The following is a 16,015-nucleotide window of genomic DNA, read 5'->3' as shown; positions in this document are numbered from 1 at the left end:
CCGAGTACCCGGGACTATAGGCGCCCGCCACCTCGCCCGGCTAGTTTTTTGTATTTTTTAGTAGAGACGGGGTTTCACCGTGTTAGCCAGGATGGTCTGGATCTCCTGACCTCGTGATCCGCCCGTCTCGGCCTCCCAAAGTGCTAGGATTACAGGCTTGAGCCACCGCGCCCGGCTGGACTCTTTACAGTTATTATCCTGTTTACTCTTTACAACCATTCTGCAAGTTACCATCATCATTGTTTAGATGAAGAAATTGAGGCTTTAAAAAGTCAAATACATTTCCCCAAATTGCACAATTAGTAAACAGTGGACGTGGAGTTTGAATCCAGGTCTGTTTGACACCAAAGCTTAATTTTTTCTCACTATACCTCACTGCTGTAACAAAAAACTACCAGCACAGGCGCTTAAAAAACATTTCAGTCCGGGCCACTCTGTACAGAAGAAAACAGTCCTGAACATACTATGCTAGTCATTGAGGGCTTTGTTGAATGCATAAATGGTTGAATATAAAAATGGCACTGTAATGAATGTGCAAAATTAAGACTCTAGTAATTGAGAAACAACTGCATTCTGTTGATTAGTGTCTGTTTAAGAAAACAGGGTAATGTATGGTATATTTTTAAAGTCTAAAAATAGATATGGTTAAAATAAAACTAATTTGTGGTTTTAAAGGAATGAGTTTCAAATACCTAGAAAATTCTTCTATGTGGAATATCTATTTTCTAATGATACCAGATAAAGTTTTCAATATAGGGAAATAGTACAAACAGACATATTAAATAAAGGTTTATGCTATTTTGTGTTAACCTTTATTTAATAAAATAAGTGAAGGGCCCACTGAAAACCAAAGGGCCAAATAACCTTTATTTAATAAAATAAATAAGGGCCCAATAAAAAATAGTCCCTCCTCATTTCATGTTTTCCTAGAAAAAATAAAAAATAAAACAACGGTAGTCCCAACACTTTAATACCAACTTAGATTATATGTTAATGAAGAATCGTATAGTATTTTTAAATGTTTCTACAAATTATAAGAAATTATAATTTGTCAGGAATTCAAACTATTAGAATGGTGAAATAATTGGATTTTCCCCTGCAGTATACTTTGGTGAGAAAAAAAGCACATGAGATGTTCTTCAGAAAACCTCTAAACTTAAAATTCAGGTATTCAGCCAAGTAAACAAATCATTTACTTAAAAGAACAATGTATATTTTACATCTTTAATGCATGTTTAACTCCGTTTCCTACACTTTCCCCATCTGTATTACTGTATTGATGATCGGTCCCATAATGATAATCATGATATATATTCTGTCCTCTAATCTATAAAAGAACAAAAAGATAAACTACATTCATTGCAATTGGGGAATAACATATTTGATTTATATATATATATACACACACACATATATATATACACACATATATATATATTTTTTGAGACGGAGTCTCACTCTGTCACCAGGCTCGAGTGCAGGGGCACCATCTCCGCTCACTGCAACTTCCGACTCCCTGGTTCAAGCGATTCTCCTGCCTCAGCCTCCCAAGTAGCTGGCATACAGGCACGCGCCACCACACCCAGCTAATTTTTGTATTTTTCGTAGAGACAGGGTTTCACCATGTTGGCCAGAATTGTCTCGATCTCCTGACCTCATCATCTGCCCACCTCCGCCTCCTAAAGTGCTAGGATTACTGGTGTGAGTCACAGCACCTGACCTTGGTTTCTATATTTAAAAATTAGTCAATTATTTCTTATCTGGTAGCTTTCAGGTAACTCAAATATTAATTATTAATTCTTTAGATTTTTTTTTTTTTTTTTTTGAGTTGAAGTCTCGCTCTGTCACCCAGGCTGGAGTGCAGTGGTGTGATCTTGGCTCATTGCAACCTCTGCCTCCCAGGTTCAAGTGATTATCCTGCCTCAGCCTCCCGAGTACCTGGGATTACAGACATGTGCCACCACTCCTGGCTAATTTTTAAAATATTTTTAGTAGAGATGGGGTCTCACCATGTTAGCCAGGATGGTCTTGATCTCCTGACCTTGTGATCCACCCACCTCGGCCTCCCAGAGTGCTGGAATTAAAAAAAATTTTTGGAAAGTTTTCCTAGAAATATAAGAAAATCATGTTTTCATTGATTGCACAGTTACTTGTATTGACTTCCATTGACTTTAAAGTCCTATGTCTTGCTTAGAATTTGACATATTTTTAATGAAAAAAAAATTTTTGTTTCTTTTTGAAATGGAGTCTCATTCTGTCACCCAGGCTGGAGTGCAGTGGACTGATACTGGCTCACTGCAACCTCCACTTCCTCGGTTCAAGCAATCTCTCACCTCAGCCTCTCCAGTAGCTGGGGATACAGGCGGGAGCCATCACGCCTGGCTAATTTTTATATTTTTAGTAGAGATGGGATTTCACCACATTGACCAGACTGGTCCTGAACTCCTGACCTCAGGTGATCCACCTGCCTCAGTATCCCAAAGTGTTGAGATTACAGGTGTGAGCCACTGTGTATGGCCAAAAAGTTTTAACAATTTAAAAATAGTAAGAATTTTTCAATTGGTTAATGATCATAGACAGACAACATTCAAACAAACAAAATACCATTTGATACTGAATAGTTTTAACATTTTAATTGTATTGCAAGAAAACTTTGTGTTGGAGATAATTACTTAATTTAGATCTGAATATATGTGCACTGGAAAGTGGCATTTTATGTTGATTACAAAAATGTATTTAGGCAATAGGCTTAGTTTTGACCAAGCCTATTTGCTAATTTTGGGAAGATTTTTATAAAAAATCAAAGAAGTGAGTGTAGTTTAAAGTACAAGAGAAAGAAAAACATTATTTTCTTCCTAGGCACTTTTCTGGTGGATGGATGGAGGATACATAGCTACAACTACTTCTTCTAGATTTTTCAAGACAGTTCAAATTTTAATATTGCATTTTGAAACCATATTAAACCGTTCACTTTCATTTTTATTTCAAAATGTTTGGACACCACGGGGGGTAACAGTCTGACAATTTTAGGAAAATCTTACTTTTACTTTGATTCCAAATGTATTATCAGAGAGTTTCCAAAGGTGGCTTCCAAAAAACTTAGAATATTTAAGTAACAAAGAGTAATTGACTTTGGATAGGGCTTCTGATTGGCTTCAGAAATTTTATGAGATATGGTCGGGGTTTATAAAACCACAGAGAGACCTATTTTTGAAGCTTCATTGTGCCAGAACTACTTTGAAAATTCTTTCTTCCAACTTAAGACTTCATATAGCACATATATACTGATTAATTTGTAAATTAGAAAAAGTTTATCACCTATTACTAGGACAGTATTTCACAATGTACAATATACTTCTCCTTTTAAAAACATTTACTATAATCCTTCCTTCCTCCCTCCCTCCCTTCCTTCTTCCTTCCTTTCTTCCTTCCATCCTTCCTTCCTTCCTTCCTTCCTTCTTTCTCTCTTTCTTTTTCTTTCTTTCTTTCTTTCAACAGTCTCACTCTGTCACCCAGTCTGGAGTGCAGTGGCGCAATCTCGGCTCGCTTCAACCTCTGCTTCCTGTGTTCAAGCTATTCTCCAGCCTCAGCCTCCTGAGTAGCTGGTATTACAAGCATGTGCCACCGCAACCAGCTAATTTTTGTATTTATAGTAGAGATGAGGTTTCATCATGTTGGCCAGGCTGATCTCGAACTACTGATCTCAGATGATTCACCCACCTCGGCCTCCCAAAGTGCTGAGATTGCAGGCGTAGGTCACTGCACACAGCCTATATTTATATTTTCTAAGACATTATTTAGGCCAGGCATGGTGGCTCGTACCTGTAACCCCAGCACTTTGGGAGGCTGAGGCGGGCAGAGTGGTTGAGCCTAGGAGTTCGAGACCAGCCTGTGCAACTTGGCAAAACCTCATCTCTACAATAAATGAATAAATAAATAAATGAAACAAAAGTGAGCTTGGTGTGGTGGCATGTGCTTGTAGTCCCAGCTACTTGGGAGGCTACGGTGGGAGGATTGCTTGAGCTCAGGAGGTGAAGGATGGAGTGAGCTGAGATCATGCCACTGCACACCAGCCTGGGTGACAGAATGAGGTCCTGTCTCAAAAAAAAAAAAAAAGAAAGAAAGAAAAAGAAAATAATTATTTAAATATTGAATCAGTATGACAGGGCTTGTCAAAGCAACAATTAAGTAATTGGCCTAGAATATTACTTTGCACACCTTGATGAAGTTCAGATAGTAGACTCATTAAAATAACATAATGTTTTGTTCTCTACTCCTTTAAAGAAAAGGAAGCATTTTAGCAGTAATGGTGTAAATACAGGACATCCCTATTTCTTGCTTATTAAAGAAAATGTTGAAAGGAGACCTTATCTTCACTTGTTTGACATCCTTTTAGAAAAGACCAGTCTTTTAATTTCCTTTCTTTTTGTTCTTACAACTTTTAATTGGTTCATATGTTTTAGACCTCAGAGGACAATGCCATCTTTCATTTTTAATGTGGCATATCCCTAATATCCTAATGCCTATTCTTTGGGTACAATATAGGTAGCTCCTAAAACATACTTGCCTTTGTGTAATACTTGGGTTGCATACATTTTGTGGCAGTTGTGACATACTTCTTATATATAAAATCAGGATTTTAAAATTTGTTCTCTGGGATTAATGTATATAGTTGTGCAGATTATGTGTATATTAGTATCATTATTATGGACTCATATTATGACTCTGAAGGTTTCTTTTAATGATGAGATCATACATGTGTCTGAGATGGGATTCTAAAGGTTGCCACAGAAAACCCAACACTCAATTCATGTAAGGGCTCTGAAATCGAGAGCATTTCTGTTTGTATCTGATTTCCTGGTCTTGTATCTTTATATAACTAAGAAATTATGCAAATTCATTTAACCATAACCAACAGCCAAATCTTCCACAGGCACTTTGAGTGTATGTGCATGTTCATGAATAGATATATTAAGGATTCCTATATTTGTAATTTCTAAACTTTTATGTCTAGACAGAAGAAAATACAGTGCAGTATTTGAGCATTATTTTTCACATGTGTGATGATAATTTGCAGGGACCATTTAGACAGACCTAAAATATGTGAATTAGATGTGGTGCTTCTAAAGAAACTCCTTCCCACTTTTCTCACTCTAGAAAAAATAATTTATTCTTTTGTTTAACTATTTTTTTCTTTGACTCAAAGGATTCCATGATTTGTATATATTTTTCTTGTAGGTATTTTAAATAATATACCATGAAAATAACACACAGCAAATTCAAATTTAATTAGAAAGATATTTAACTAAGAATGCCACGTTTTGTCCAGGTGCAGTGGCTCATGCCTGTAATCCCAGCACTTTGGGAGGCCGAGGTCAGCAGATCACGAGGTCAGGAGATCCACACCATCCTGGTCAACATGGAGAAACCCCGTCTCTGCTAAAAATACAAAAATTAGCCGGGTGTGGTGGCAGGCGCCTGTAGTCCCAGTTACTCAGGAAGCTGAGGCAGGAGAATCGCTTGAACCTGGGAGGCGGAGGTTGCAGCGAGCTGAGATCATGCCATTGCACTCCAGCCTGGGAGACAGAGTGAGACTCCATTAAAAAAAAAAAAAAGCCATGTTTACACAGTATTCTTCTCTTGAAATTTGATAGTGAGCTTCAAAATTCATAAATCTCTTTTCCTTTTCTTGAATAAAACATCATCTAACATGTAATTGGAAAATAAAAACTTACCTATTGCAATGGAAGCAATGATAATATTGTTCATTGTATTCATTGTACATGAAGCACTACATTATGTGATTGATCAATTTGATCTTTAAATGACTTGTGTGGGCCATTATCGGGGTTTAAAACAGTCACAATGAACTGGATATTGTTTTTAAACTTAAAGAGAGCATTAGTGGTTTCCTAAATATTCCCAATTTAAGTTCATCTAGGCAGAGCAAGACCTTTTGCCAGTGTTTACGATCATGCTTCTATTATGTCATCCTACCTCCCTTAGTGTTCACTAGAAAGGGATTCAGAGGCAGCTCTCAAGGCCCTGTTTCAACATCATTTCATCTTGCTCAGCCCACAGTACTGCATCTCTCTTTGCTGAACCTTTAATATCTCCCTCTCCACTGGCTGTCTCCCAAAAATGCACCCCTCGACCCTACCCCCTTCTCTAGCTATTAGTCTGTTTCTCCTTCTCTTCTTATTCAAGTTTCTTGAGAGGGGGCTACATTCAGTCCTTGCATTTTCTTATCTCTCTTTCATTTCTTTAGTATCTCTCTCTTATTGTACTAAAATATACATAAAACTTTCCATTGTAACTGTTTTTAAGTGTACAGTTATGTGGCATTAAGTACATTCACACTATTCTGCAACCATCACCACAATCCATTTCCAGAACTTTTTCATCTTCCCAAATGGAAACCCTCTACTCATTAAACAATAACTTTCTATTCTGCCTCTACCTAACCTCTGGCAGCCACCATTCTACTTTCTGTCTCTATGAGTTTGAAAAGTTTCAGTGCCTCTTGTAAGTGGAATCGTATAGTTTGTCATTTTGTGACTGGCTTATTTCACTTAGCAGAATGTCTTCAAGGTTCATCTGTGTTTTCTTTGTTCTCTATTATGACCTGTCTTCTCCATGTCATTGAAACATTCCTTGCCAGGGTCACTCATGACCCTCTACTTCTTCAGTATTCTGGATGTCTTCCTTTTTCTTTTAGTGGCATTTAACTGCACTTGGTACTTTTTGATCCTCTCTCTTCTTTTCACTTCTTATTTTCCTCTTTTGATTTTCTACCTACATTTCTAGCAATTTTTTGTATATTTCTAGCACTTTTGTGGACTCCTCTCTACCTTAAACATTGTTTTTCTCCTATGTCTCTGTACACTCAAAAGTATATGTTTCTTCAGTGATCTCATGTATTCCCGTGGCTTCCACCTACCACTTATGTATTGACTCTGACTTTTTATCCAACTCTTATTTCTCTCCTGAGCTTTAGAAAAAGGGTTGCTGGATTTCTTTACATTAAAGTTCCACAGACAAGGTGTTCAAAACTGAACTTACCATCTTTGCCTCCAGATTTGTATCAACAAATAGTTGGAACCAACCTGAGTCATTCTTCAGTCTAAGTTTTCCTACCCATAACATGCAGTTGATTTCTTAAGTTTTCTCGGTTTTACCCACTTAATATCCCTGGAATCTGTCCTCTTCTATCCATCCATTCTCACCATTACTGCTACTTGTCAGCTCAAGTATTATTCTTTTTTTCTGGGATTACTGTCACAGCCTCCTAATGAGTCTGCTTCTCTTCCTTCAGTTTTATCCCCATCGAACGAAATCCCCACTTGCTGCCAGAATGATCTTTCTACAAAGCAAATCCAATTATGTCACTTTCTGAATAGTTTTCGAATGCCTCCCCTTTGCCATCAGGAAAAAATCCAAATCTCATAGCAGAACATGCCATGGTTCTGCAGGACCTGGCCTCTACTCACCTCTCCAACCTCAGCATTTGCTACTTTCCTTTATGCATTACGTGCTTCCACACACGTGATAAACCTCCCTGGACACACTCTCTTCAGACACACCATAGCTTTGTAGGTGGCATTCTCCTGGACAACTCCTACCAGTTCTTTAGGACTCAGCTCCAAGGCCATCTTCTCCAGGAAATCTTCCCTGGAGGTGGGTATAGTGGATGCCATGGTGTGCTGCTTGCATTTCTCTATCTCCTCGGGACTGAAGCACAGATATCACTAACTGCTGGGAGTGTTGGTAATGGATAGGATCTTGGCAACACTTAGTTCTAGAGATTGCCCTTGTTTGAAGAGAGCTTAAGATCATGCTTTCCTTCCTAGAGCCAGCCCAGGAAAGACTACAATGATTAGTTGATTCAGAAATTTATACTTTTATAAGCCTGGTCCCATTGCTCCAGTGGGGACAACTCTGTAGGCCATCGTTGCTCCATAATTCTCCCATAGAAAGGCTGAGGACTTTGTGGCAACTACATCATAATCCCACTTCTCCTTTTGCCCAGTTCAGCTGTTTTCACTTCACCCTATAGGTGCTAATTCTGAAAGCAAGCCTCCTGCACACAAACATATCTCTGAGTCTTTTTCCCAGGGAACTGAAGAGCAGCACTGGGTTAGGACTCTTAATACCACTTGCCTACTCTTATCACAGCTCTTAACCCCCACCCCTATCATAATTGTCTGTCTGTTTCTCTTCTCACAGCTCTTACCCCTCACCCATATAATAATTGTCTGTCTGTTTACTTATTGGTCTATGCCTAAATATAGTGAGCAAACTAGAGAACAGGGATTTCAATCTTGTGTTTTTATCCTTATTTCCTTTTTACCCTGACTCATTAAATTTGTTTGAATAAATGACAGCATAAATGAATGCATGAGAGATTTCTATCTTCAAAAGCTTTGGGGGCTTTCCTAAAATCAGCTCAGCCCTTCCTGAACATTATTTCTTTTTGGAATAGCCCCAGAAAATCTGGGTCATCTCTCCTAGGGTGTATTTTAGGTTTGTTGCTTTTCATGCTTCATGAAATTATGAGAAGCATGAATTTGGAGGTCTGGATTTAGAAACCTGGGTTGAATTCTTGGAGCACCATGTACTAACTGTGTGATTTTGGCCAAATCATATAACTTCTTCATGTCTCAGTTTAATTACCTGAAAAATAGCACTATCTAGCCCACAGATACTGCTTGGTGGTAAATAAATGAGATAATATCTGTATGAAGTGATGGCATATAGTAGATACTCGGTAAATTTTAGCTTCCTTCCTCTTTTTCTTCTTTTTAGATGGAATTTACCCAACTATAATAACTTGCAAATAAATAAATTATAGTAGTTTGGTCCTACTGAGATGATCTCAATAGCTCTCATAATCTTTCTTTTTCCCCACATGGCAGAAATCCATCATTCTCTGCTACTATTCTTATTTTAGAAGGAAAAAAAACCAGCTGAAATCATCTACTCAACAATGCAAGTCCCTGCTTGCTATAAATTTTATTTATCATGAGGCATCAAATTTGCTAGTGGCAAGAGGTGTGTGTCTAGGTGTGCCTCAGAGTGAATCAAAGGCAAGTAAATCACATGAATGTAATACTACCTGACGGGTTTCACTGATGTGTAGGAGGAGCTAAAATGATTAACATAAGGTCACAATGAAGGGTTAAAGGGATGGTAGCAAGTTATCCCACTGATTCACCCATATATCCAGTTTTCTTCTTCTCAGTACTTGGAAAATCACATTTCTTAGTTCCTTTGCAATTGGGTGAACGCTATGATGAGCTCCAGGCAATTGGTTGGGAGTAGAAGTAATATATCACATGTAAGAAGAAGTTTTTAAGAGCCAGTGATCACTTCCCAGCTAGAAATGGTCTGTGATATTGAAGGATAGAAATCCTAGACACTGTCCCAGACTTGGGGCAGATTTTTCTGCAAAAAGGAAATAACCTTTTGTTGTGTTAAACTCTGAAATATTCATGTTACTTATTACCACCACAAAATTAGGCATTTCTAACTCATGCATTGGGTTCAGGAGAACTCAGGAAAATCTGAATAAATCATATATCTCAGGAAAAACAGGAAACACAGCCAGCTGTCTCAGAAAATAGAGCTGGAAGGTTATTTAGGATTATTGTTGATTTACTGCTCCACCCCTAAAGTAACTTATCTTCTCCCTTTAGATCATCTCCTTTCTGTGTCTACTTCTGCTTCCACTTCCAATTGCCAGTTGTCTTTTTTTGCATCATTATATTTTACATATCTTGCAAATAGATACAACCCAGTAAGTACAATTTGGATACTGAATCAGAAAGTGCTCTTGAACCAGACTACTTCATAGGCTACTGGGGAGCCTAAAATGCACTTTCAGGTACCTTCCTCTGGACCAATTAGCAACATCCATGGAGTTGGGTCCTGAAATACAAAACACGGCCATGTATCCTTGAGGAAATCTTGGGGCCTCTTCCTCCTAACAGGAGCTGTGGGTTGGAGTCCTGTTAGACAGGAGCTGTCACTATGGTAGGCACCATATTGGCCTGTTCAGTAAACTGGGATACAGACTTTTCAGGTCAACGAAAGAGAGGCTATTATTCTGTCACTGTGACTGCTGGGCCTAGAACTGGTTATACAAATGTCTTGGTATTGACCTGGAAATTGGCCAGTGGCTTCTGGGTTGGGACAAAATTTTTGTTGAACTGAGAAGTCTTCCTAGATGAGACAGGAACTGGACCCTAGGTCAAATGCAGATTTTTTGCCTTTTGGATACTTCTTGGTCATGAACTAAACAGTCAACTTTGAGAAATGTTTTTGGTTGATAACACATACAACAGGCAATAATTTTTTCTTAGGACAATGTAATAATCAGTGACTTAACATTATTTTGATGTTAAAATATAATTTATGGACTATTTCACTTTACCTTGGGCATTTGGTTAACTCATAAATGTGAAATTAGAGCTTCCCTTTGTTCTTAATGTCATCATCCTAGTGGCTATTGTCTCTTTATGAATACTTTTTTTTTAATGTAAGGTAGTCTGTGTTTGGTGTATATTTATTTGTTTACCTTCTTAAAATGCTTACTACCATTTTAAACTCCACTCCTCAACTCCATCCTTTCTTGTTTAACCTTCTTTTGAGGCACCTTTTATATTTTCCAAAGTACTCCACTGTCCTCTCAAATGGCTTCAGTGCCCCGATTGATCTGCATCTAACTCTCAGTCAAAACTGTTGCTGCCTCTGAAGTTATCTCCATTAGGGGATTAACAGCAAATAAGCCAATTAAGCGACTATACACTGAGTTACAGGTTTCAGAAGTTATCTGAAAAAAAATATATATATATATATAGATAGATAGATAGATAGATTTTTTTAAAATCAGAGATATCTTCCTAACAGTCTTTAAATTAAAACAGGTCATTCCTGATTCCTTTTAACAGTACAAACAGGATGGTGGTCTCCAACACTAACTCTTGGTTAGAGGTAGTGGTACAGAATAGGGATGGTGGACTTAATATGTTTTGGGAAACCATGACCATAATTCATATACTTTAAGAGACTATTATTTATAAAACTCATCTCTATTGCAGGGCTGCTAAGCTGTGAAAAATATGTGTCAAAAATTCTACTGAAATATGATACAGTTATACACCACATAACAGTATTTTGGTCAACAAAAGGCTGCATATATGATGGTGGTCCCATAAGATTATAATATCATATTTTTACTGTATCATTTTTATGTTTAGATACACCAATACTTACCATGGTATTACAATTGCCTCCAGTATTCAGTAGGCTGTAGCATGCTGTACAGGTTTGTAGCCTAGGAGCAATAGGCTATCCCATATGGCCTAGGTGCATAGTAAGCTATACCATCTAGTTTTGTGTAAGCACACTCTATGATGTTCACACAATGACAAAATTGCCTGACGATGTATTTCTCAGAAGGTACTCGGGTTGTTAAACAACATATGACTGTACATGGGTTGATGCACTATGGGGACGGAGCAGTGCAGGAGTAGAATGAGGGCTGAGCTTTCACTGAGACCAGGTTTGACTTCCAACCCTGCCCTTAATTAGCTGTGTAACCTTGGGCAAAGCATTTAACCTCTCTGAGCCCAAGGTTTTTCATCCGAAAAGTGGAGATAATAACGGCTATGAGCTTATTAGATGTTTCACCTAAGATATTGTAGATGAAAAGCTCCTGACACACAGCAGATGCCCAGTGGGTGTTAGCTGAATTTGAACCTACCTCCTTTTAAGTACCCTTTACACTTCAGGAAAGAGACTCCTGTCCTATTAAGGAGATTGATAGAGGACTAGAAAGAACTCTGTGGTTGGGAGAGAAAAAATCTTAGCCTTGACTGCCCGACCTCCTTTATACTATTATTGCCTTGATAACAATTTGCTTGTTATTCCTTCCTCCCTTCACTAAATCATTAAATTCTGAGTTCCTACATTTTGTCAGGTACTAGGGATAAAAAGATGAATAAGATATATGGTCTCCATGGATCACAGAGTCAAGTAGGGAAAGAAAAAGCGTAAGAAAATAAGAAGTGTTAAACTGTTACTCTGAAAAAATGTGCAAACCTTTTCATTAAACAATTTTTTAAAGGTAGATTCCCAATAGCAGCTATGATTTGTAAAATGTTGTAGAAACATGAACAATTTAAAGTAAACGCTATCACAAAGCAAACTGCCTTCAACTTTTCCCTCTTGTTAAAGTTAATTTTGACTTTGGCATGAGGACACATTTTGTTTTTCTTCTGCTCACACAGTGCATCTGCTACCTTCTCTGTCAGGCAAGTATAGAAAGTAAATCGTCAGGCAAGAAACAGTAAGCACACATCTAAAATCTGAAGCAAAATTGGTAGGGATAATTTTAGCTCTACCTGCATATGGAATAATGTAACTATAGAACTCTTTGTTTTTCTGGTGAGGCAGCATGGTACAGTTGGGAAAATACAGGCTGAGGAATCAGAATACAATCTAAATTTTGGCTTTACTAGTTTTGTGGGCAAATCACTTAACCTCACTGAGCCTCAGTTTCCTCATTCGTAAAAATGAGTGATAATACTTATGATATTATAGTAACAATTATAATATGTGTATACCTAATAGGTCTTTAATAAATATTTTTATTCAAACCCTAGAACACACAAAAAAATAATTTCTCAACCCTTAGGTAATTGTACAAAGTACTCAAAAGCCTCATTATAAATTAAGTGTATATTGGAGGCAGAATTTGACCTGATCATTTTAAGCAGGAACTAAAATAGTCTTAACTTGGGATGCCTATGCCTACTGGGACAAAGTCATTACAAGCTATAAATGTCTAGCTGGAGTAGTAAACCCTGAAAACCAGGATGGGAACAGGTTGGAGCTTCATGGGAATGTGGAATGCCCAAACCTGGTCCATAACGTAAAATCGGAGTCTGCAGTCTTCTGGGGCTAAATATTGGGCCAAAATAGAATGTCTGAGTAGAGGTGTATAATAGTTTTGTCTTTAGTGTTCAATGTTGAACCCCTTTCTTAATTGGTAGCTACAGGGTCTACTTTCCATCACTAAAGTGCAAGGCCAGTGACTCTCAATTTCCATATTTGTGGCAATAAGCGCATGCCATGTGATCTAGACCACTAATAACTCTAGACTGGAGAAGCGAGGCCTAGAAATAACTCATTTTGGCAGAAGTGACAGTGGCGGCAGCATCCAGTGTCTAGTGACAACAGTGTCCACGGGGCTTCCAGTGTCATTTCTATGTCTTGTGGAGGTAGGGGAGAGGTTGTCAGTGGTAGCAGTCCAATGTACCCTGACCAGACATGTAGATTTGACTGTTCTGATCTCTTAAATCTCTCTTGGTTCTGGCTCATTTCTTGCAGCTGGTTCTTCAGGCTTCTCATCAATTCTAGGAGCTACCTATCAGTCTGCCAATAGATTGCTTATCTGCTTAAGATAAAGTCCATTTCAGTTGTCTGCATCCAAGAATCTTGACTACTGTAGGGCAAATGGAAGAATCACAGTGTGGGGCAAATCTGAGGTCAAAGCTGTCAGAGACTTGAAGAGGAGGTAAAGGAGGGGAGCACAGTAAATATGTTGACGGTCCAGAAGAAAATGTGTAGATAATATACATTTGAGATTGAGGCCTTGCCTTGACAAACCACTTCTTGTCTTGAAGACACACTCTTCAACCCAGCTTCTCACAGAAACCAAAATCTCAGCTGATGGCAGAAGGCTGGAACCAGAGTGAGAAGGTTGGTTGCAACAAAGAGTAAAATGCTTCGTTAGGGGATAACCTAAGGCAGCTAAAATACCCAGACCCATTGCTATGGTAATCTACCCACATAATAATTACAGGTTATTTGCATATCTGGATTCCCTTTCATAGCCAGGGGATGGTGTGAAGTCAGTGCTAAAGCAGTAGCAAGTGGCTGTCATGTGTCATTTCTGCCCCAAGTGGTTCTGAAATTGGTTTAAAGCTTGAGGAGCCTTCATTCTTTTTGGGATAGAGGGTAAGAATCCTAACAGAATTCGGGGCTGGAACTCAAACGCTGACGTCGACTCCTGAGCCCGGCGCTGCCTCGCACCTGATTGGCGGGTCCTCGGGGCCGCCCTCCTCAGCGCACCACCCCTGGGTTCCCTCCTGGGTCCGCAGTGGAAACACTGCCCTCTCCCTTCTTGACCCCTAGTCCGCCCTTCCCTGCCTCCTTCCCTCCTGTCGCCCTCTCTTCTGGCGCCGCTGCTCCCGGAGGAGCTCCCGGCACGGCGATGGGTTCTCGGGCCTCCACGTTACTGCGGGACGAAGAGCTCGAGGAGATCAAGAAGGAGACCGGCTTTTCCCACAGTCAAATCACTCGCCTCTACAGCCGGTTCACCAGCCTGGACAAAGGAGAGAACGGGACTCTCAGCCGGGAAGATTTCCAGAGGATTCCAGAACTTGCCATCAATCCACTGGGGGACCAGATCATCAATGCCTTCTTTCCAGAGGGAGAGGACCAGGTAAACTTCCGTGGATTCATGCGAACTTTGGCTCATTTCCGCCCCATTGAGGATAATGAAAAGAGCAAAGATGTGAATGGACCCGAACCTCTCAACAGCCGAAGCAACAAACTGCACTTTGCTTTTCGACTGTATGATTTGGATAAAGATGAAAAGATCTCCCGTGATGAGCTGTTACAGGTGCTACGCATGATGGTCGGAGTAAATATCTCAGATGAGCAGCTGGGCAGCATCGCAGACAGGACCATTCAGGAGGCTGATCAGGATGGGGACAGAGCCATATCTTTCACAGAATTTGTTAAGGTTTTGGAGAAGGTGGATGTAGAACAGAAAATGAGCATCCGATTTCTTCACTAAAGGAGACCAAACTGTTCCTTGTGGTCTAGTATTTAAGAACTGGAACTTGAAAGTCCTCCTTCCACCAACTCCACCTCCACCCCCTCATTCCCCTTCTCCCAAAGTACTACTGCTGTTGCATGACAACCCCATATATGTTCTGTCAACACAAACCTGCCTTTGGTGTATAAACAGGGCATTACAGAATGGTACACCCTATCTATTTCTGTTCAGTATCCATTCACTAGTTCTTCATTTATAAATATCTTCCCTATTCTGCCGCTGAATGCCACACATCCATCCAGTCTGAGAAAGTGAGAGAGGCAATCATGCCAAGAACAAGCCAGCAAAGCTCTTTCACCAGGTGTAGAATGTAGCCCTGCTGCCTTCCCTCCAGCGAGTCTGCCAGCATGCCTTATCCTTTTTATATGTTCTTTGCTTCCTACTTCTGTGTCATCCAACATACTGTTCACTTACTCTGGCAGTCTTTCTGCCTTTCATTAAGCCTCAAAATCTCCTCTGTTCTACTTGGCACCACAAGCTATGCCCTATATATGTATTTCTGACTTGGCAGGATAGTTCAGGGGTCTGGCAGTTTTCATTTACCTTCATTATTAAATGGGCCTCTGGGATATTGCCTCTCCAGGAGCTTTTTGGTAATCAACATTTCTCTCAAAGTATGAGACCATCCTCTGCACTCTGCTCTGTCATCAAAGGCTGCTAGGTGGAGATACCCTTTTTGAAAGGTGGCCTTGGTGAGAAGTATGGAGTCAAGTCTTCTAGGCTGCTTGCCCACATCACTCTACCTCTGGCCTCTGATTCTCAACTTTGTACCTATGTGGCTCCTCTTGTTAGTGCAATGTTGACTGTTAAAAAAAAAACAGCAGTATGCTTACAGGTTTGCTTAGGGTGGGGACACTGTAACTACCAGAATGGCTGCTCTGACAATATGCCTAGGGACTTTCTCATGGCTTTTATTAACAAGGAGGCTGGGCACCCTATAAAGCCTCATGCATTCACACCTTTGTAGCATGGTTTATGCCTCAGTGTTATGTGCACTGGAATGTTTTCCACTTCACATTTCCAAGTAGAAAGATTAGTGTTACAGAAGTGCCTAATATCCCAGTCCAAATTTATTTATTTATTTATTTATTTCTTTTTTGAGACAGA

The 16,015-nt window shown here is 39.4% G+C and overlaps 1 protein-coding gene across 1 annotated transcript; it reads left to right on the top strand.

Annotated features, from left to right (window-relative positions):
- Positions 1–14,045: 14,045 nt before the first annotated feature.
- On the top strand, positions 14,046–15,972 carry LOC105514151 (calcineurin B homologous protein 1). Its single transcript, XM_011945308.1, has one exon. The coding sequence runs from the start codon at positions 14,279–14,281 to the stop codon at positions 14,864–14,866; it is 588 nt and encodes a 195-aa protein (XP_011800698.1). The 5' UTR covers positions 14,046–14,278; the 3' UTR covers positions 14,867–15,972.
- Positions 15,973–16,015: the final 43 nt, after the last annotated feature.

Source organism: Colobus angolensis, unplaced genomic scaffold, assembly GCF_000951035.1.
Source record: "Colobus angolensis palliatus isolate OR3802 unplaced genomic scaffold, Cang.pa_1.0 Scaffold24, whole genome shotgun sequence".
Taxonomy (NCBI): Eukaryota; Metazoa; Chordata; class Mammalia; order Primates; family Cercopithecidae; genus Colobus; species Colobus angolensis.
This window is presented reverse-complemented; position numbering and strand designations above follow the sequence as displayed.

Coding starts and splice junctions, on each gene's coding strand:
- LOC105514151 (XM_011945308.1), top strand. CDS start 14,279: ATGGGTTCTCGGGCCTCCACGTTACTGCGGGACGAAGAGCTCGAGGAG.